This window comes from Sesamum indicum, linkage group LG11, assembly GCF_026168435.1.
Source record: "Sesamum indicum cultivar Baizhima isolate 11 linkage group LG11, ASM2616843v1, whole genome shotgun sequence".
Taxonomy (NCBI): Eukaryota; Viridiplantae; Streptophyta; class Magnoliopsida; order Lamiales; family Pedaliaceae; genus Sesamum; species Sesamum indicum.
This window is the reverse complement of record NC_142667.1, coordinates 3,410,162-3,432,899: the sequence shown is the minus strand read 5'-3', so window position 1 is coordinate 3,432,899 and position 22,738 is coordinate 3,410,162. Positions and strand designations below refer to the sequence as shown.

General features: G+C 33.9%; 1 protein-coding gene and 1 long non-coding RNA gene across 2 annotated transcripts; one reads left to right on the top strand and one right to left on the bottom strand.

The window, feature by feature from the left end:
• The first annotated feature begins 8,307 nt into the window (after positions 1 to 8,307).
• On the top strand, positions 8,308 to 9,936 carry LOC105173293 (cell number regulator 6). The gene is made up of 5 exons (XM_011094987.3): positions 8,308 to 8,403; positions 8,528 to 8,651; positions 8,800 to 8,914; positions 9,075 to 9,343; positions 9,604 to 9,936. The coding sequence occupies exons 2-5, from the start codon at positions 8,556 to 8,558 to the stop codon at positions 9,829 to 9,831; spliced, it is 708 nt and encodes a 235-aa protein (XP_011093289.1). The 5' UTR covers positions 8,308 to 8,403; positions 8,528 to 8,555; the 3' UTR covers positions 9,832 to 9,936.
• A 1,063-nt stretch (positions 9,937 to 10,999) lies between these two features.
• On the bottom strand, positions 11,000 to 13,757 carry LOC105173292 (uncharacterized). Its single transcript, XR_848726.3, has 6 exons — positions 13,578 to 13,757; positions 12,278 to 12,586; positions 12,087 to 12,207; positions 11,722 to 12,002; positions 11,541 to 11,628; positions 11,000 to 11,463 (listed from the first exon to the last, which is right to left on the bottom strand). It is a non-coding gene; the product is annotated as an uncharacterized LOC105173292 (long non-coding RNA).
• Between the last annotated feature and the right edge of the window lie 8,981 nt (positions 13,758 to 22,738).

Here is a 22,738-nt window from a genome sequence, read left to right as displayed (position 1 = left end):
AAAAGCCGAAGCCCAATAAACACTAAGGGATGTGAGGACAGATTTGATAATTTGTACCCTTCCCGCATATGAAATAGACAGTCCCTCCCAACCAGCAATATGTGCATCAATCTTATGCAACAATGGAAGACAATCAGATATAGTTAGTCTAGATGATATTAGGGGAAGTCCTAAATACCTCATCGGAAGATGTCCCTCCTGAAAGCCAAGTATCGCCAACATCTCCTCTTTTAAGCCTTGCGTAGCCCAGGAAAGAATGAGGTGGCTTTTTTGAGAATTCAACCGAAGTCCCGACCAATCTCCAAACTGGTTCAGCCCTTTCATGAAGACATGTATAGAGTCAATATCAGCACGACAAAACAAAATAACATCATCAGCGAAGCCCAACTGAAAGATATCGGAGATGTCACATTTCCAATGATAGGTGAATCGTCCATCCTGCTCAATAATTTGTAAGAAGACCAAGTGCATCACTTTCATAACTAGGACGAATAGATATGGTGAGAGGGGGTCACCCTGACGTAGGCCTCTGGCACCTGGAAAAAACCCATGAGGTTTCCCGTTGAAACCCACTGAAAAGGATGCAGTGGTGATACATTCCTCAATCCATCGTATAAATGTCTCTGGAAACCCATAGAGTTTAAGAGTGGCAAGCAGAAAGTCCCACTCCACTATATCATAAGCCTTTCGAATATCCACTTTTAAAGCACATCGTGGAGGTAATCGCCTCTGGTTATAGCCAGTGAATAATTCTTGTGCCATCATGATATTATCTCCAATACTTCTGCCAGGTATGAAGGCCGCCTGGCAGGGGCCAACAAGCTTTTCCAGCACCATACTCAATCGTTGGACAATGAGTTTAGCAATAACTTTATAAAGAACATTGCAACAGGAGATAGCGCGAAAGTCAGCAATAGTAGAAGGGGTGTGTAGCTTTGGAATAAGCGCCAAGATTGTGCTATTGATTTGCTTCAGGAGTCTCCCAGTAGCAAAGAAATTCAGTACGGCCCTAGTGACTTCAGTTCCCACCACAGGCCATGCAACCTTGAAGAAAGCCGACGAAAACCCATCTGGCCCTAGGGCCTTATCATCCGCAATATCAAAGATAGCAATCTTCACATCCTCTGGAGTGAATGGCCTAGTAAGATGCAAGGCCTCCTCCATGGGCAAGTGCCGGAGGTCAATAACATCCTGTCGCCGATTACCTCCCAACAAAGACTGAAAGTACGTGACGAATTCATGTGCCACTGCATCCGGCTCGGTGAGGGTAGTACCATGAGGATCATTAATCTGAAGGATCTTTCTCGCAGCTCGTCTTTGTGCTATCTTCTGAAAGAAGATTCATGTGCACTGATCACCTCCCTTCATCCATCGCATCTTAGCCCTTTGTTGTAGCATAATCTGCTCCAATTTGGCTGCCTTGGAGTAAACCAACCTACAACAGTGCTCCAAAAATAAGAGGACCTCATCTTGTCTACTCAAGCTAACCAATTGTTGTGTCATATCAAGGAACCCTTTCGCTAATTGGACGTTATGCGAAAGATCTCCCTTATTCTTTCTTTGTTCTCGAAATATAGGTTTCAAGGCTTTCAATTTTTGGGTGATCGCATACATGGGAATTCCAACTACCTTGTGCTACCAAATATTCTGCACACTAGGAATAAAACCGGTGAGAGTGTAAGGTAGTTATCAAATCTAAACATACCTCCGAAGTGTCTTTGAGTATCCCCCGAGATCACCATAGGCGAGTGATCCGAAGTCCGAGGGGCAAGACACGTGTAGAATAGAGTTCGGTATCTCCTCGTCCAAGTATCATTAGTGAGAATCCGATCCAACTTCTTCCATAGATTGCGTGGACTTGCACTACAATGTGCCACGTGAACCATTCACCCTGCATAGGTAATGGTAATAAACCAGCATTCTGAATACATGAGTTGTATTCATCCATAGCCATCCTAATATCCCCCGACATACCACAAACTTCACTGAGGTCCCTTACCGCATTGAAATCCCCACCAACCATCCATGGAATGTTAGCCACAAGGGGGTAAAAGATTCCAAGGACTCCCATAGTTCCCTCCTCTCAGCCACCTCATTAGCACCATAAATGACAGTAATAATCAGAGGCTCATGCGCAGTTCTAAAATTGACTCGTGCATGGATAAATTGAGGACCCAACGCAAGCACATCAACATCCAAATAATTATCATCTCATGCTAGCCAAATACGATTACCAACCGTTACATAATCAACAAACCACTTCCACTGAGGCAACAAGAATGATTATATACGGAAAGCATTATTTAAATGAACACGCGTTTCAAGAAGACCAATTAAATATAACCTGAACTCTGCAACTAGATCCTTGACAGCTAGTTGGTGGTCTCTTTTGTTCAGGCCACGTACATTCCATATGCCCACATTCAACATGGTATAATAGCTATGGGGCTGCATGCTTTAGGACCCCCAGAAAATTCATCTGCATTATCAAACAATTGTAAGACATCAAAAGCATTATAAGTCATAATGGCCTTACCCTTTTCCTCGCGATCAGACCCCTCACTGTTGCTGGTTTTTCACGATTCTCGATTTGCACAATTGTACTCGTTGATTGGCTCTTATCCATCACCTAATTGGACGGTCGAGGGACATCCCTTTCGGCACATAAACAGAAATTGGATGCTTCCCTGTTTTAGTGACTTTATTCACCATACAGTCCTTGGCACTATAATCCAGCGTCATACAGCTGGTACACTTGGGTGGTAGCCACCCGTACTCTACGTCCACTTTGCAGGGGGCTTCCCCTCCATCCTCATCCGGAGTCATGATAATAATGTGCCTCGACAATTTGGAACTTATATCAAGCATCACGCATACACGAGCGAAATCCAGTCTCGTGCATGCTCTCGTAATAGCGTTCGGGTACAAAGGTTTTCCCACACCACTAGCTACCGTACTGAGCCCCTCTTCCGTCCATAATTCTACTGGGAGATGACGTAATCTAATCCATACAGGGACTTCCTCATCACCATTCCAGGTTCCCATTTCTAAAGAACTATAGGTTGTCCCTGAAACAACCACGACCCTCCCTGAATAACCTCCTCAATGTCAATAATCATTTTGAATTGAAAGAAGAAGAACACATTTGTTGTCGCAGTAACCTCCCGTAATGCAGGCCAGACTGATTTGGCATACTCCTTCAGATGATGAAGATAGGGTCGTTTCCCTAGGAAGTACCCTACTGCAGTAGATCTCCATCGACGAGATCCAGTTTGAATAGATTCCAATGTCGGATGTACAATGATTTCACCATTCTGTATAGTCGGGGCAATATACGAAAGGGTCTTTCGAGATGAATTATTAAAAGCATATGCAATCTTGTCATCAACAATAGGTTCGAGGTTTAATTCTTTGGCTCGGCAGGCTTGGTGGGACAAGACGCTTATATTTTCCTCTTCGTGCATCTCTTCACCTTCTTTCCCGCCCCTGCCCTGACCCCTCTCCTCTGGTCTTCCTCCCCGAGTGTCACCACCCCAAGTCTTCTTCCCCCTTCGTCGCCCCCTTCCTTGGTCTTCCCCTACAATCACCCCCCCCCATTTTCTTCCTCCCCAATGCCCCCTTTCCTTCTTCTTCCCTCCCCATTGTCTATCTAGTGATAAACATTTATGTGAGCCAATTTTGGTTGGGTCTACAGGAACTATTCATGGATGAAGATGCAAGTGATAAGGTGTGTAGTGAGGCCAAGGGTGTGTTGGTTGGGTTGGCGAGGCCGTTACTAAAACTATGTGGAGTTTGAAAATACAATTTAAGAAGAATAATTAATACAGAATGGTGAGGCTCATCCACTTGCTCAATATGTTCTGAACTATGCAAAGTTGCTTCTGGATTATAGTGATACTCTAAATTTACGTCTGAAGAATGTGGAGGTTAAGTCAGAAGGTGAGGTAAGGGGAAAGCAGAAAAAAATGCTTTATTATCTTTTTTTAATATACTGTAAGGGTAAAAAAGTAATTTGTTAATAAACCTTATATTATCATATAATGCATACTTACTAGAGTTAATTACACTTAAGATTCTCTTTAAAATGTTAAATTATATTTTTCGCAAACAAAATTTTAAAATTATACTTGCACCCCCTCTAACTCGAGAAATTTCAGCAGGAGTGTAAGTGTAATTTTAATTTACTATTTGTTTTTTTGAAAAAAGTAGGATTTACTACAATTTACCCCCTGTAATATTGCAAATGAGCAAATTACCTCCACTATAAAAACACGTGTGTTTTGTAACGACCATTGTAACGGATTGGACGTGCTGACGTCATTCAGGGGTGATAAAAATATTTTTATCTGGGCGTTACAAATTTGTGGTGTGCGGAAAACCGTTATAATTTATTGGTTGTTACTAAATTTCTATGATTTTTGTAATGGCTCGATTTTTTGGTAACGAATTTTAGGAGCCATTACAATGGCAGTGTGAAAAACAGCAGAAAATGTACAAAAAGATGGAATTATAAAAACCGTAACAATTAAAACAACTTTTTTTTATTAGAGGACATTACAACAGCCATTACAAAATAACGGAACATGAAGAGTTTCAATTGCCGTTACAAAATAACTTAACTTTTGGAATGGTCGTTCTAATAAGAAAACCACTATAATGATCGTTCCAAATGAAGGTGAAAAAATGGTGGATAAATTAAAAAAAAGCAGGAATTCTAAATTCGATATGGCCGTTATAAATGTTGTTTCAAAGGTCGTTACAAGTGTAAATTACACGACCGTTATATAAGTCGTTACAAAATAACTTAATTTTTGGAACGGTCGTTCTAATTAGAAAATCATTACAATGGTCGTTCCAAATAAAGGCGGGAAAATGTCGGATAAATTAAAAAAATAGTGGGAATTCTAAATTCGATTGGCCGTAACAAATGTTGTTCTAAATGCTGTTACAAGTGTAAATTACATGGCCATTACAAAAGCCATTACAAAAAATGAGCCATTTCAAAAATTCAGATTGAAAAATATGATATCTTTACATCCGGCCACCCGATTCATACCAAATTTACATTCCAAGAATGATACGTCGAAATCTATATACCTAATAAGGTTACAACTAAGGCCAAATGGATTATTTTACAAGTGTGATCATATCTGACAGTTGGATCTTAATTTTGACTATTCGATTAACCCATACAGTTCAACACTGTAAGATGATAGTTACATCAATGTAATACTAATAATTATGAGTATACAAATTTATTTCATACTACGTGCATGTATCAATATCAAATAATTTTTTTTAATTTATTTCAATTATATTGTTACAGTACAATTATACGTTTCTACAACATCAATCGTCGAAAATGGCATCTTTTTTTAAAATAATTTTCAATAAAATTAATTAATTAATTGTAATGATTTTTGTAACGACTTTTGTAACGAGTATCACTAAAATGACATTGTATCATTATATTGCAACGATTTTTTATAACAGCTTTTGAAATGAATATCTTACACTACACAATTCGTAACGGCTTTTATAACAACATTTTGAATTTTGTAACACTCTTTTGAATGATTTTTGAAACGGCTATGGCCGCTCCAAAAATATATATATACATGTCTTGCAAATTTTTTTCTCTTCCCTTACTCTTCTCTCTCCCTTTCGTTTCCCGCCTGCCTAACCCCTCTCTCTCTCTTGCTCTCTCTCTCTCTTTCTCTCTTTCTGCCCTTTTATCTTCTTTGCCCTCCTTCCCCGCCCCCACCACTAGGTAAGTCCCCATTTTCTTTTGTATTTTTTCTTTGATTTATTTTAAAATTTGTATAATTTTCATGTAAATTTTGTAATACTTGTAGAATTAGTGTGTAATTTTTTATTTCTGTAATTTAATTTTTTTTTTAATTTCTGTAAATTTCTAAAAGTTTTGCCTAATTTCATAATTTTTTATTTTTTTTGGGAATTTCTGTAATTTAAAAAAAAATTCAGAAATTTTTCAATAATTTCTTATTTTTTTTAATTTATGTAATTTTAAAATTTTTCAGAAATTTTGAATAATTTCTGAAATTCTTTTAATTTCTGTAATATTAAAAAAAATTCAAAAATTTATAATAATTTCTAATGTTTTCAATTTCTGTGATTTCTGTAAATTTATGCAATTGTGTATAATTTTCTGTAATTTTCTCAACTTTATATGTAATTTTAGCAAATATATATGTATTTTCTGTAAATTTGAGGACCTTAATGTAATCTAGAAAAATAGAAATTTTAATAAAATTATTAGAAAATTAAGGACTACAGTGCAATTTTTAGGGAAATTATGCTCCTAAATGAAATTTTTAGGAAATTAGAGGATTTTAATGTAATATTAGGAAAATAGGAATTTCATAAAATTACTAAAAAATTAAAGGACTACAATGTAATTTTTAGGGAAAATATAGACCTAAATAAATTTTTTTAGGAAATTAGAGAACTTTAATATAATATTAGGAAAATAGGAATTTCATGAAATTATCACAAAATTTAAAGGACTACAATGCAGTTTTTAGGGAGATTATGAACCTAAATGAAATTTTTAAAAAAATGCAGGACTTTAGTCTAATTTTAGGAAAATAAAAAAAAAATTATGAAATTATTAAAAAATTAAGAACGCCAATGCATTTTTAGAAAAAGTATGCACCTAAATAAAATTTTTAGAAAATTAGAGGACCTTAATGTAATTAGGCAAATTACAAAAAATATAATTTATTCAATAATAAAATACAATTATATATTTGAATGTTAATGATTTTTTATATTGTAGATAATGACGATCGGTGCTTCGCCACCCAGTCGAGGTCGTGGCCGGGGCCGAGTATTTGGTTTTAGCTCCGAGGCCTACCATTGGATCGCTGGACCATCCCAAGTAACCCAATCGACTGCTTCCTCGCCACCACAGCCGCAGAGCCCCAACATAGATGATCGGGTATTGGCACTCGAGCGCTACATCAGAAGCGTCGATCACAACTGGCCCGATTATTTAGCGCCTAAGCCTTCAACTGATCCCGGCACCCGACGACGACGACGACAACGACAACGAACACGCAGCTACTGGGAATAATAATTTAGATTAGGATGTTTTTTTGGTATTTTGTAAAAGTATAATTTTATAATAATATTTTAATTTTTATAATTAAATTATTTATTTATATTATATGTGTTTTATATAAATTTATTTACTTACTTTTACAAAAAAAAATATTAAATAAAGTAGATTTTAAAATATATTAAACAAATTTAAATAAAATAAATATAAAATATATTAAAAAAATAATAAATTTTGTAACTGCACCAATAAAATGTAAAATCATCAGGCCGTTACAAATAATGTGCCAAAAACAGTTACAAATTAAATACCAGGCAGTTTCAAAAATCATTACAAATGAATGTAAAAAGTAGTTACAAATGCAGTGCCAAAAATATATACAAATATAATACAAAATAATTACAAAGAGCATTACAAAAATCGTTCCAAATATCTGGCAAGACTATACCCAAATGTGTTACAAAGGTTGTTATAGTAACATTTATAGCAAATCCAACCTAGCAGCTACAAGAGCCGTTCCAACTTAATTTTTTTTCATGTCACTAGTTTTGTAATGGCTACGGTAGACCGTTACATCAGCCATTACAAATTTTTGACAAGCAGTTACAAATGCTTTGTAACGCCTCGTTTAGCCACAGTAGGCCTAGTCGTTACAGAAAAAAAAAAAAAAAGCGTTACAAATTTTTTAAAAAAAAAGTCGTTCCAATAAAATGATTTTTGTGTAGTGCCCCCTATGAAAAAAATATAGCAATTTACCCCCTGTGCTTTTAAAATAAAGTAATTTACCTCCCTATCTAAAAAGATAAATTGTTTCATTTTAAGAAATACAGGGGACAAATTGCAGAATTTAAAAAATATAGATAAATAAATTGTTATTTTTCTTTTTTATAGAAGGTAATCTGCTCGTTTACAATATTATAAAGCAGTCGGTTGAAATTTTTCACAAAAAAAATATAACTTTATATTTTAAGAAAAAGGTTTAAATGTAATTAATTCTACTTATAAACAATCTATATAACTCCTACTTAAGGTATACAGATGGCTGATATGTCTTAAACTTCGAGAGGATGATTGGTGGCAAAGAACTCCACCCAAAATTTGCTATTAATATCTCACTTATATACAGACACCCAAACTACCTTAACTGCTATTATCATTCTACCTCTTTTTATCCTTTTCAACATTCCAATCTCGAAAAACCAAAAAAACAAAAAAATAAAAAATAAAAATAAGAGCCCCTCTGTGTGTACAATTTCACAATCCTCTGACGATCTCTTTTCCATGCTTGCTACTGCAGTGCAGCTATTTCCCCCATTTTTAAGGTTTTTTCTTCCTCTCTCAACCCTCATTCAATTCTTTTATTTTGATCGAGAAATATTTATTTATTTTTTCTGATTTAATAATGATATATAAATGTGTATATATATATATATATATATATTGAAGGTACGTAAAATAAAAATAATAATTAGAGATGGCGGAGGGGACATACGTGAAGCTAAATGAGGATCATCATTCCGGGCAGAACATCACTCCTGGTGAGCTCAATGAAGCAATTGATGTCGATAAGGTAAATACGAATTTCAATTTTAGTCCCGTAATTTTAATAATATATATATATATATATATTTATATATATAATTACAGTGTTTGGCTATTCTCGTACCGTACGTACCAGTGTTAATGCAATTTCCGACAATACGTTCTTGTCTTAACAGTTGCATGCTCGAATATGTGAGCAATGTGGACAAGTTTTACCGCCAAGCTACATTCCGCCTGCAGACGAAGATTGGGCTACTGGGATTTTTGGTTTTTGCGAGGATGCCGATAGTTGTAAGCTACCTGCTTTAACATCACTTGAGACCAATTAATTTCTCTCGATATCGTAGAAATTGATGTTGTAGTAATAAGCACGGTAATGTATCTTTATTCCCGATATCGTATAAACGACCACAGTTTAAAAATCATAGTTAATCAATGTTCCTTGTTCCAGGCCTAACCGGGTTCTTTTGCCCTTGTGTACAATTCGGACGCAACGTTGCGGCCTTGAACGATGACATCTCTTCAGAAAGAGCATGCATAGGTCATGCGGTATGCATCGAAGGTGGCATTGCAGCTGCTGCAGCAACAGCAGCATTTCAGGGCATGATTGACCCCGACACGGTGTGTCTTCTCACCGAGGGGTTGCTGTTTGCTTGGTGGGTGTGTGCTATCTACACCGGCATGGGCCGGCAGTTGTTGCAGAGAAGATACCATTTGAAGGTGATCGCGTTCGATTCTCCCTATCTTTTGTAGAGATGAGTGTAGTGATTGCAGATTGGATTTTCTGTTGCATCTTCTGTTCCATTCAGTATATACACGCCACGTGTACAAAAATCAGGTCTGCACGGCTCTAATGTGTATATTAAAAAGAACAGAAGCCGCGATAGTATTTGTAACAGAAAATCCAATATTCTTTGAAAACTCTAACTAAAACCGTGAAATCTTTGTCTAGTTGAAATTTCAATGTAAAAAATTTGCAGGATTCGCCTTGCGATCCATGCCTGGTGCACTGCTGCCTCCACTGGTGCGCCATATGCCAAGAACACAGAGAGATGCAGCATCACCTGTCGGATTTCAGCACGTCGGAGGACACGGTCGTAAGCCCCCCAGAGACTCAGCAGATGAATGCTGCTGCCGAGAAACGCGAGAATGTATCATCTTCCGACCAAGGCGACGCCCCCAACAACTTACAGCTGCAGCCTGTGTGAAATTCTTGCAATCTTGTTATAATAAAACTTCATTAATCGTTCATCTTTACCTTAATTAGTAAATCGAAATTGTTAGAGTTGGTGATCAAACTCTACAAGTAGTACTTCATTATGCTCAAAATATATTTTAGTGTTCAATTGGAGACAACCTAGTTAGTGTCCTTTACCTTTGTAAACAAGAAATGAATATAAAGTAATTAGATCTTACGCACTACTAATATATTTCTGGGATAATTACATTTATATATATATATATATGATATATGATTTGTCTACACAAATCATTTCTATTTTTTGGATAATTATATATACACTCATTAGATACGTCAACATCATTTCACAAATCACTATTATTTGTTTTTTTAAAAAAAATTACGCATATGCTCCTAAATATTATCAGCATCGTTATACAAGGGTGTCCAACAAAATCATCGGGCTGCCCCAACCGACTAACCCAACCCAAAGCGTACCATAATTAGCGGGTTAAGAGCGGGTTGGATTAAACTTGGACTAGTAAACAAAAACTGCAATTTAGTAATCGGATTTGGTTTTTCACTATGAAAAAATTATTTTATTGGAACGGCTTTTGTAAGAACTTTTTTATTTTTTTGTAACCGCTGCTGTAACGGAAAGGCCTACCGTGGCTAAACGAGGCGTTACAAAAAATTTATAACGGCTTCACAGAAAGCCGTTACAATTTGTGACGGCCATTGGAACGGCCTCTAGTGGAAGTTACAAACATGGTGACATTGAAAAAAATAAATTTGAAATTGCTTTTGTGACGACTCTATTGAATTTGATATTGTTATTGTGACGGCCTCTGTAACACATTTAGGTATGGTTGTGCATAATATTTAGAATGATTTTTGTAATACACTTTGTAACGGTGTTGAATTACATTGTATTTGTTTTTGTCACTGCTTTTGTAACAGCCTTTTTCACTATTTTTGTAACGATTTTTGAAACGACTTTTTGGAAAATTGATAACTGATTTTAGCACAATCTTTGTTAGCCTAACAATTTTATGTGTTCTTGGTGGATTACAAAAGCCGTTACGAATATTATTTATTTAATATTTACTTTATTTAATATATTTTAATATTTATTTTATTTAATATATATTTTTATAAAATTAATTAAATGAATTTATATAAAAAAATACATAATATAACAAAAAAAAATAATTTAATTATAAAAATAAAAATATTATTACAAAATACAGAAAAGAAAATGCTAATATAAATTATTATCCCCAACGACCACGTGTTCGTCGTCATTACCGGCGGGTGTCGGGGGATCAGTTGGAGGCTCGGACACTAGAAGATCGAGCCAGTTGGGACCAATGCTTCTGATGTAGCGCTCGAGGGCCAACACTCGATCATCTATGTCGGGGCATTGCGACTGTGGTGGCGAGGGCAATGGACTAGTCAAATGGCTAGCCTGCAATAGTTCAGCAACCGAGTGGTGGGCCTCGAAATCGAGACCGAATACTCGGCCCTTCTTCCGGTCGCCCGCTGCTGATATCTGGACCTACTACTCGTCCGGGGCCATGGAGCCTTTAGACGACAATAGAGGCTCTTAATTGCTGTTGTGCTGTCTCTAACATTCCTCCATCATCCTAAAAAATATGTCCTGCAAACATGTTAAATAATTAGATAAAAAAATTACAATTAAAAGAATAAATTATGTAAAAAAATTTAATTACTTACCGTGACCTCCTCCGCACTCAGGCTGCTCCGCTGACCGTCCTTCTTTTTGTAGACCTTTTCGAACACCTCTATTTGAGTGACGGGGCGTCTGAGTCGTGTTTTTTGTTCAATAATTAATTTAAAAAATGATTAGAAATATAAAAGATTAAATAAAATTACTAATATGAGTTGAAATACTTACCATCTTTCGCTTGTGCAACCCAACGGATGACGACCCTCGCAGTAGACGGTCGTAGCTGCTTCTAAGTTTGCTCCCCGATTGACCTTATTTTTGGCTGACTGTGCCTAGAATTATGGGCTCGACCAAAACTCCAGGAGTTGGTGCCAGATCTCCTCGGCCAACCACAACGGTCGGACCAAATGGTTCCAAGTGTCAGCAAATCGCTTCTGCAAGTACTTCCCCACCTGCGACTTGAGGAGTTTGAACATGCTCTCGTCGTCGCAGTCCTACCAGTACGACATCTAAAAAATGACAAATAAAAAAATTATAATTATTTGATAAAAAAAATATAAATTTCAATTAACATTAGATAATATTATATTTACCTTCAACTTCTAGAACCAGAATAACTAGTGCTCCTGTGAAATCTGCGAGATGGTGGCCCAGTGATGCGGGTAATGCCTTTTGAGCACAGCATTGATGGCTGTGTGAAAATTGTGATCGGACCTGAAAATAACAATGAAATGTTAAAATCAATTCAAAAATATAAAATAATTAAATAAATTCTTCTATGTACCTCACATCCCGGAGGCTGATGTAACGCCTTTGGGCCACTAGGGGAAGTAGCGGCGCTAGCGGTGGTGGTGCATCCCACAACTGAGCCGGGGATTGTGAATTACTGGCACCCGCCGCATCTAACCCCACTACGGTGGAGCCTACAGGAATGGGCGGGGGCTGGGACACTCCCTCTGAGGATGGGACACTCCCTTTGGAGGTGCATCTGCTAGCTCATCCCCAGGGAGGGCTGAGAGGCCACGACAGGGGATGCGACTAAGGCACCGACCACTACCAAGGCCCGTGGTGGCGTAGCACAGATCATCATTATCTACAATTTATAAAATTATTAATATTAAAAACACATAATTGTATTTTATTATTGAATAAATTATATTTTTTTGTAATTTGCCTAATAATTGCATAATTTACTAAAAAATTCATTTAGGTGCATAATTTCTCTAAAATAGCATTGTAGTCCTTAATTTTCTAATAATTTCATTAAATTTTCTTAAATTTTTATTTTCCTAAAATTACATTAAGGTCCTTTAATTTCCGAAAAATTTCATTTAGGTGCATAAATTTCTCTAAAAATTGTATTTTAGTCCTTAAGTTTCTAATAATTCATAAAATTTCTATTTTTTTGAAATTAAATTAAGACCCTCTAATTTCCTTAAAATTTTATTTAGGTGCATAATTTTCTAAAAAATTGCATTGTAGTCCTTAATTTTCAAATAATTTAATCAAAATTTCTATTAAGGTTTTTTTATAAACCTATTGTTATGCTATATTTTAATATTTTTTAAATTCATAAAAATACATACATGTTTAAAAAAATAACACATAAAAAATTACAAAAAAATTGCGAAAATTTACAAAAAAATGCAGATATTTACAGAAAATAAAAAAAATCAGAAATTATGGAAAATTTCTGAGTTTTTTTAAAATTACAGAAATTAAAAAATAGTACCAGAAATTATTGAACTATTCTGAATTTCTTTTAAAATTACAGAAATTAAAAAGAATTTCAGAAATTATGAAAAATTTCTGAAATTTTTTTGAAGTTACAGAAATTCCCAAAAAAAATTCTGAAATTTCCAAACATCATCATCATCATAAATTATAGAATTTAAAAAAATGGCAATTTTTTTTTAAAATTTTTAAAATTTGAATTTTTTTAATAATGTAGATTTTTTTCTTAAAATTACTGAAATGTAAATTTATTTAAATTTTTGCTAAAATTTCACACATTTAAGAATAAATATTACACCTAAAATTATAATAAAATTAAAGAAAAAAATAAAAAAATGGCCGGCACTCACCTGATGGTTCGGACGGTGGTGGAGGTGGAGACGGTGGTAGGGGAGGGGGAAAAGAAGAAAGAGAGAGAATGAGAGGTAGAGTGAGAGAGAGAGGTGGGGCAGGTGGTGGCTGGCGGTGGCAGCAATACAGGCGATGTTGGGGGAGGGCGGCGTGAGTGAAGAGAGAGAGAGAGAATAGGGACGAATAGTAAGAGGGGAAGAAGAAAAATTAACCAAGTATTATATATATATAATTTTTGGAATGGCCAAAGCCGTTCCAAAAGCCGTGCCAAAGAGAGTTAAAATACTTGAAAGGCCGTTTCAAAAGCCATTACAAAATATGCAGTCTAAGGTAACCATTTAAAAAGCAGTTACAAAAGTCGTTATCAAATATGGATACGACGTCGTTTTGTTCATTTTCGGTACAAAGAGTGTTCCAAATAATTAATTATTTTAATTGAAATTATTTTTAAAGAAATGCCGTTTTCGACGATTTAATATTGTGGAAACGTATCATTGTAGTGGAATAATATAATTGAAATACATTAAAAAAATAAAAAAAATATGTGACATTGATAAATGTACGCAGTGAGCAATAAATTTGTATATTCATAAATGTTGGTGTTACATTGATATAATTGCCATCTTACAATGGTGAACTGCATGGGTTAATCTAGCTGTCACAATTACTATTAAATGGATTTCGACTTATCGTTCCTTGAATATAATAGTAATCCATTAAGACGGTGTATTTCTAAATCAAACCATGTGATTTAAAATCATACCGTCTGATATGATTTAATGGACACGAATTTGAATTTATTTAAATTTGGTATGAATAGGGTGCTCGAATGTAAAAATATCGCATTTTTTGACCTGAATTTATGAGATGACTCATTTTTGTAACTATTTTTACAACGGATGGTATAACTTACCATAGCAATAATTTTTGTAACGGCATTTGTAAGGGCTAATCAAAATTAATATTCCCACCTATTTTTTTTTTATTTTGATTTAAAAAATTTTAATTGTAACTGCATGTGTAACTGCCCTTTGAATTTTGGCCGTTACAAAATTTTATTTCCTGCTTGGCACCAAAAGTTGACCGCCTTACTTTGTAAAGCCTTTGTAATGGTTTTAAATTAAATTGGCAGTTCCAAACAATAAATTTAAAAAAACTTAAATATTTTTATAATTTTTTTATTTTACAACATTGCAAAATAAAAATATTCATTAAAAATATAAACTATGTGGCCTCATATTTATCCTCGTCAGTCTCCTAGTCCTCGAAGTTATTTAGGAGAATAGATATAATTAACACGATACAAGATTAACAAAAAATCATAAAACTGAAATAAGTAAACTACAATTAATTTAATTAAACATAATAAAGTATTAAATTAATCTCTGTTATCTGGTCAACCAACTTAAGTGATGATCAGCACTAGTTGACAGTTCAAAATTCGAGTAATAATCTATAAGCTAATCAAATATATATACACGAAAATTAGAGTGTTGGAGTGTGAGTGGTTAGTATAAGAATTTCTACAACAAATAAAATAAATACATATACATATATATATATATATATAAATATATAAGTTATTTATAGCAACTTTTGTAACGCCCTTTGGAACATCTAAGATAGCAATTGAAAACTAGATGTTATAAAATATAGTCGTTATTTTATACGGCGATTACAAAAAAAATCGCATCTAATATGACAGTTTTTGTAACACAGTCTTTTTGTGTATTTTGCAACGATTTTTGCCACTGCCATTGTAATGGCTAATTATTTGTCCAAAGAACCGTTACAAAAATAATTAGTTGTTACAAAGACTATAGTAAATTATTAGCAGCCTACAAATTATAACGGTTTTCGTCACACACAATTTTGTAACGGCCGTTGTAACGGTTTTGACTGTTATAAAATAATTTCATTTCTCCCTTAATGACGTCAACACATTCAATCCGTTACAAATATGTTACAAAGGCCGTGAGTACGGCCATATGACCGTTACAAAAAAAATTGTTACAAATTTTGCTTTTTTTTTATAGTGTTTATAAGTATATATGGACCGTGTTCAACTGTAACAATAATGATGATGATGATTGGAGTAATAATAATCATAATGATAATAATATACTAGGATTCTTATAAATTTATACCAAGATTTTGATAATACATAAATTATGATTCAAGACAATAATAACAATTGCAAGATTTTTTATTGGTATTAAATTATAATATATATATATATATATGTGTGTGTGTAAATATGCAAATAAAATCAATTAGTCAATTAATTCTTAGTTATCAATAAGTTGGCCATCTTTTGAAGAGAAGAAATGTGACTTTTCTTTTCTCTCCAAACTTGCACAAAAGATGGCCAACTTATCTTCCACATCATAATTTTAGCCACATAGAATTATAAATCAACAAAAATGCATTTAGATGTCATGCCATATCACTTTTCTGGTGCAAATTATAAATTCAATGGACCGGATGACTAAAACTAATCAATTTTGTAAGTCACTGGAGTTAATAAAAAATGGGTATACTTATACGACTAAAACTAAAATTGGGCATACTTAACGGACTAAAAAAATATTTTTCCTATATATTAATAATATTTTATCATTGAAATTGCACAAAAATGGTATGATTATATTTTTTTATAATTAGTTAAAATATGAATTTTGGGTAATATTGATCTTTTCCTTTGTAGGTTTAGAATTCACAAAGTTATATATATCGGAAGCTCGAAAATTAATCATCAATGATACTTATATAGTTTATATTGTAGAATGTTTTTTAAAATTTGAGAAAGACCATCGGATGACCATTATTAATTTATTTGGTATGTAGACTTTTATTTATAACTTTGGAATATGTATTTTGAGATTAAAATTTTATGTAATTAGAATAGTTTAATGTTGAAATTTAGTTAATTATATGGACAAAATGCATAAAACCTCCCTGTGTTTTAAAAAGTCTGCAAAAACAACCCTCTTGTTATGAGAATAGGCTAAAATCCCACCTGTATTTTGTAAAATTCAGCTCAATCGCCCCCTTTTTGTTAAATCCAACTAATGGCGTTAATTTTTTAGAAAATGACCGTTATACCCTTACTTAATATATATTATTTCTTATTTTAATGACCGTTGGATCTTCTTTGATCAAATACTGATCGTTAGATCCAATCAATTAATCTCAACCGTTAGATTTTAAAAAAATAATGTAAAATTAAAAAAAATATATTATCATTATTATTATTATTATTATTATTATTATATAAACTAACAACCCCACCCCTCCCCACCCCCACCCCTTCGCTGCTGCCACCGGCTGGCTGAACGTTGGTGCGTCTGCCGTCACGACTACCACCGTTCGATTCGCCGTCGTACGACCGGTCCAGCCATAGTGTCCGTGTCATGAAATTCCTCCAGACGCGTCACCACGGCACCCTTGAAATCCATAGGTACGCCCAATATTTCACCACCATCTTCTCTCTAAAATTCCGGCGTCGTCGCGGCGAGTCACCGAGCGCCACACATATCATTCGAATCCTCTTGATGAGGCGAACATTTCCCCTCAAACAATTTGGGATTTCATCAATCATAGACGATGGGCTACCACCACGACCACCGAAGCTTTTCGCCGTCGATTCGCCGTCACCAGAGCGACCCACGGTCGTGGACCACCACCAATCGCTTCGTCTCCTCCTTGCGAATCGAATGAGCCCCCTCCCACTGATTTTCGTCAACTCTATACATGCATTTCAGTTTTCCGATCGCTGAGCACCGCAAATGCTTCGCCGTCTGACTTCTTCTTCTTTTTTTTTTAATTTTTTAATTAATTTTAATTATATTAATTAAAATATATTTTAGTTAATTAAGAATATTTTAAATAATTACAATAATTAATTATTTTAACTAATTAAGAATACATTAAAATGATAATTACTATAATTAAACATATATTTTAATTAATTAAAATAATTTTGGATTTAACAATTAACAAATATAAAATTCTTTGAATTTAAACTTAAATTTAATATGGCAAAATTTAACACTTATTTTTTTTTTAGGGTGAGAAATGGCAAAAGAAGACACAAAACAAGCAAAAAACCCCTTTGAATATTATATAGACCATAGAGGGGTATTTTGGTCCAAAAAGTCATTAAATATCAACTTAAATCGCAGAAAAACACTACCAAACGCAGCAGACGCGCGTCTTCTCCACCTCCCATTAGTTTATAACAGAATGGGGGTTTTTTGCTGACTAAAACAAAACAGGAGGGGCTTTTAGCCTATTCTCATAACAAGAGGGTTGTTTTTGCAGACTTTTTAAAATACAGGAAGTTTTATGCATTTTGTCCTAATTATATAGGTGATTAACTTTATATTAAAGACAACAAAAACTGCCCCAATTCACCCCAATTAAATTAGATCGTAAAAGTGCAATTTTGATGGTTGTGGGTGGGCTGGGATATATATTCTACTAAAAAACAACAAACATTGGTTGGACAAAAAGAATTATCTACATTGGCTCAACTTGCGTCGTGTACTCCTAATTACCCAAATTGTCCTAGTTACTCTTTGGCTGTCATGGATAATTTCTGTAATTATATTAAAAAATAAAAATATTTTGTGTAAATTAATCATAAGTTAGGAGGTGTAAATGTAATTATCTTTATATGTTTTGTCTTTCGTAGTCTGACTGTTATTCTCTTGCACTATAGTAATATGAAAAAACAAATATTCATACTATAATTTAGTGCTGAACTTATAAACATCTCATAATATTTTATAAAATATTTGAAAGCTTATACATTTTAAAAATTATTTGAAATTTTTTTATCCTAAAGAGCTTATAAAATTCAAAATAAGGAATGTTGATTCAATAAAAGGACACGAATATACATGTGCGTATATATATACATATTTGTATATACAAATTACTCATAATACACAGTATTCAGTGTAATTAAATATATGATAAGTGTAATTCTTATGACTACAACCTAGACTCTTGCGAGTGCCGTAGGGGAATAATTCCAAACTGCTTCTGGTGCCCTAGCTTCGACCTAATCAACTTCCAGTAGAGTTGAAAACATAATAAGATTCGATTTGAAATTGATCTTTAGAATTTATATGAGTTCAATTCGTTAGTGTAATAAATCAAACTTGAACTAAAGTTTTGTTTGGCAAATGTTTCAGGCTCATTAGCTCATGCTCGAGCTCGATTCAATTATAAAAAAATAATAAAATATTTTTAAATATAGAATAAATTGCCCTTTGTGATTCAAAAACTCAATTGAAAATCACTCTATGTAAAAAAGAAAAAAAACATAGAAAAAATCCCTTGTAATTTTTGAAAATTATGCACACTCTCTCCTTTTGTTAGTTAAGATTAATGACGTTAGATTGTTCATTGAATTGCCCATTATACCCTTTGTTATAAATTATGTGGCCTAGTGACCCATTAAAATGGTAAGCCCACCTGGAGGCCGACCAAACCGACCTACCTAGAAGGCCCACTACCCAGCCCGACCTACCACCCGACCCGACCTAGGAACCCTACCTATTTATATCTAACCTTAACATTGCCTTCTCTCATTTTCCCCCTCTTTTCTATTTTCGTTGTCTGCTCTCTCTCTGTTCTCTAATCGACTGATTTTCTTACCATCTCACGGCGGTGGCTTTCCAAAGCCAACATAATGGCTTTTGGAAAGCCACTCACGCCTTCCATTTCCAAATCTTTCACCCCTATAAATAGGAGTTTGGCCTTTCAGCCAAAACAACCGATTCCATCTTCTCTTCGTGTCTTCCATCCTCTTTCTTGTAATAGTTCTCTGTGAACGGGTATTGGGTCTCAGTGATCGATTATGTGGATATTTGTTTATGAAGTTCAGGTGTTGTGGTTTGTGGTGGGGCAACCGTGGGTCGGTTTACTTCTGGGTGCAGTGCCTTGTGACCGTGTTCCCTTTATTGATTTGGATCTTGCTATTCTGAGCCTATCTCATTCCCATACTGTTGTTTCGTTATTATTTCTGTTTCATTCATATTATTATTCATTTGTAATATTGGCCTGTAATTTTAAGAAGTTTCGTACTCTATTTCTATAATAGTTGTTAGGCTTTTTTTTGTGAAAGAAATTATCACGAAGGGGCTCTTACCTCCCTACAGTGATATCAGAGCCACGTCTCTGATCTTTGTCTCGCCTGGTGGTGGTAACCTCTGAAAACCCCTCCTTTATTTTTCTGCAATTTTAAACTGCTTATATCTTGGTGATATTGATCTTATATCGATTGTATTGTTGCTGTTTTCATTCTGTTGATATTATTTTGAGATTTGTGAATTGTTACTACTTACTCTGTTTATACTACTGTTTTCACCGCGGTTAAATCCCCCTAATCTCCCACCTAGTCGGACCCTTGAGGTCGTCGGGTATCTGGTCGAGACATAGGCTGGAAGGCCTCGGTTTTGTTGATCCTATATTATCTGTGAAATTTTTTATTCATCTGCTTATCCTATCTCATGATTTTTCTTTGGGATCTGCTGTTGTGATATTTTCTGAAATTAGTACTAACTCTGTGATATATTATTACTGTTTTCTGTAGCCATTTTTGTCTACTTTCTCGATATTTAGTTAGAACCTGTGAGTTAAGATCTGATTTTTAGGGGAGATAATTTTATGAAAATCTCGAGAAATACTTTTGGAAACTCTAAATTTTTTTTAAATGGTCGGATATAATCTCCAACCCTTTGATGGTAAAAGTGATTTTTCAATATGACAACAAAAAATGAAAGGAATTCTTATTCAACAAAAGGTTTTTAAAGCAATAGATGGTAAATGCACATAAAATGTTTCAGATGAAAAGAAGTTAGAAAATGACAAATATACCTTTTCATCAATTATTTTAAACCTGTCTAACACTGTTCTTAGAAAGATAGAAAAAAAATATCTAAAGAACTTTGGGAAAAACTAGAAGATTTATATACTGAAACATCCTTACTGAGTAAACTTTTTCTATTAGAAATTTTTTTAGATATAAACTTGATCTGTCAAAGAATATTGATGAAAATCTTGATGATTTCACTAAGTTAATTCAAGATATAAAACACACAAGTGATAAGAACATAGATGAATATTCTCCCATGTTTTACTTAACGCTATTCCTAAAACCTACTCATAAACCTAGTGAAAACCAACATGAAGTTAACTTTTTTAGGGGAAGACAAATATTCAGAAAATTTGATTTTAGGTAAATAGAAGTAGAAGTAAGAGTAGGAGTGGTAGTAGAAGCAAATCTAGAATTAGGGAAAGTTCTTATAAGAAGATAAAACAAAAGAAAGACGATGTTATAATTGCGGAATTAAAGAACACTATATTAAAAATTATAGAAAACCTAAAAGAGAAAATAGGGATAATTACTATGACGATAAGGAAAAGGCAAATAATGTTTTTGATGACAATTCTGGTGAAGTGTTTGTGGTATGTGAAGCAAATTCAGTTCATTCTTTAAAGAAATATGAGTGGTTAATTGATTCTGATTGTACTTTTTATATGAGTCCTTCCAAAGAAATCTTTACAAACTTTAGAAATGAAAACTCTGGTTTTGTTTCAATGGCAAATAAAAAATAATGTAAAATCAAAGGTCTAGGCGACATTTCTTTGAATTTTAAAGAAGGTTATAAGTTAACCTTAAAAACGTCAGGTGTGTCCCTGACTTAAGTCATAATCTTAGTCTTGTGCTGCTCTCGAAGAATAAAGTTTAGAAGGCAAGTAGGGAAAAGGCCTTATAAAAATAATGAAAGGTTCATTAATTGTTTTTAAGGCTGAAAGAAAACGTAATTTATATATGTGCACTTGCATGTATGATAATATTGTTGCATCTGTGTCTAAATGTGATAAAACATCTTTATGGCACCAAAGACTAGGTCACATAAGTCTAACAGGACTTGGGAAGGAATCTTAAATGATAAAATTGAAAAACTAGAATTTTATGACGATTGTGTAATGGTTAAACAATATAAAGTACATTTTCCTGTTTCATCCCCCCTATGTCTACATGCATTCTAGATTATGTACATGTTGATGTTTGAGGTCATTCAAATGTACCCACCCATGGTGGAAATCAATATTTTTTGTCTATTATTGATAATTTCTCTAGAAAGGTCTTTGTTTTTTTTATGAAACACAAATCTAAAGTTTTCAAAAAATTTGAAAAATGAAAAACTTTGGTGGAAAATCAAACTGGCCAAAAATTTAAATCTCTTCGAACTGGCAATGGTTTTGAATTTTACAATTAAAATTTTTCTGATTTATGTGAAAAATTTGGAATTAAAAGGCACAAGACCAATTCCTATACCCCCCCCCCCAACAAAGTGGTGTTGCTGAACGCATGTACCGAACACTACTTGAAAACATTAGATGCTTATTAATAAGTTCTGATTTACCGAAATCTTTTCGGGGAGAAGTTGTCTTAACAACTGCCCATTTAATTAATATGTCTCCTTCTGTCCCTTTATCTGGAAAAACTCCTGAATCTGTTTGGTCTGAAAAACAACTGGATATATCCTCTTTACGTGTGTTTGGATGTTCTGCTTTATTTCATCAAAATTCAGATAAATTAAAACCTAGATCTTTGAAATGTGTTTTTATTGGTTATCCTGAAGGGGTAAAAGACTATAGACTTTGGGTACGTAGTCAACCAAGTTTTAAAGTCCTAATTAGTAGGGATGTTAGTTTTAATGAAAATGAAATACCCTGTGTAAATAAAACAGACATTAAACATAAAGAATTCACCTTTAATAAGGTGGTGGAAAATATAGAGAATAACCAACAGGGGGAAGGGATAAATGATAACTTAGAAGAACAAAATGCAGTAATTCCTGAAAATACTGAAAATACTAACTCAGAAAACACTCTTGAAAACTACCAACTAGCTAGGGATAGAAATAGAGGGCAACCTAGGATTCCCTCTAAGTTTAGAGACTTTCACATAGCCCTAAACATTGAATTTTCTGAACCTAGTAGTGTTGATGAAGCAATGAAATCGGAACAATGACTAAGTGCCATTAATGAGGAAATGAAATCCCTGAAAGATAATAAAACTTGGGTTCTAGTTCCCAAACCAAAAGATTCCTCAATAGTTGACTGTAAATTGATTTTC

Coding starts and splice junctions, on each gene's coding strand:
- LOC105173293 (XM_011094987.3), top strand. CDS start 8,556: ATGGCGGAGGGGACATACGTGAAGCTAAATGAGGATCATCATTCCGGG. Junction 8,652..8,799: donor AAGCAATTGATGTCGATAAG/GTAAATACGAAT, acceptor TTGTCTTAACAG/TTGCATGCTCGAATATGTGA. Junction 9,344..9,603: donor AGAGAAGATACCATTTGAAG/GTGATCGCGTTC, acceptor AAAAATTTGCAG/GATTCGCCTTGCGATCCATG.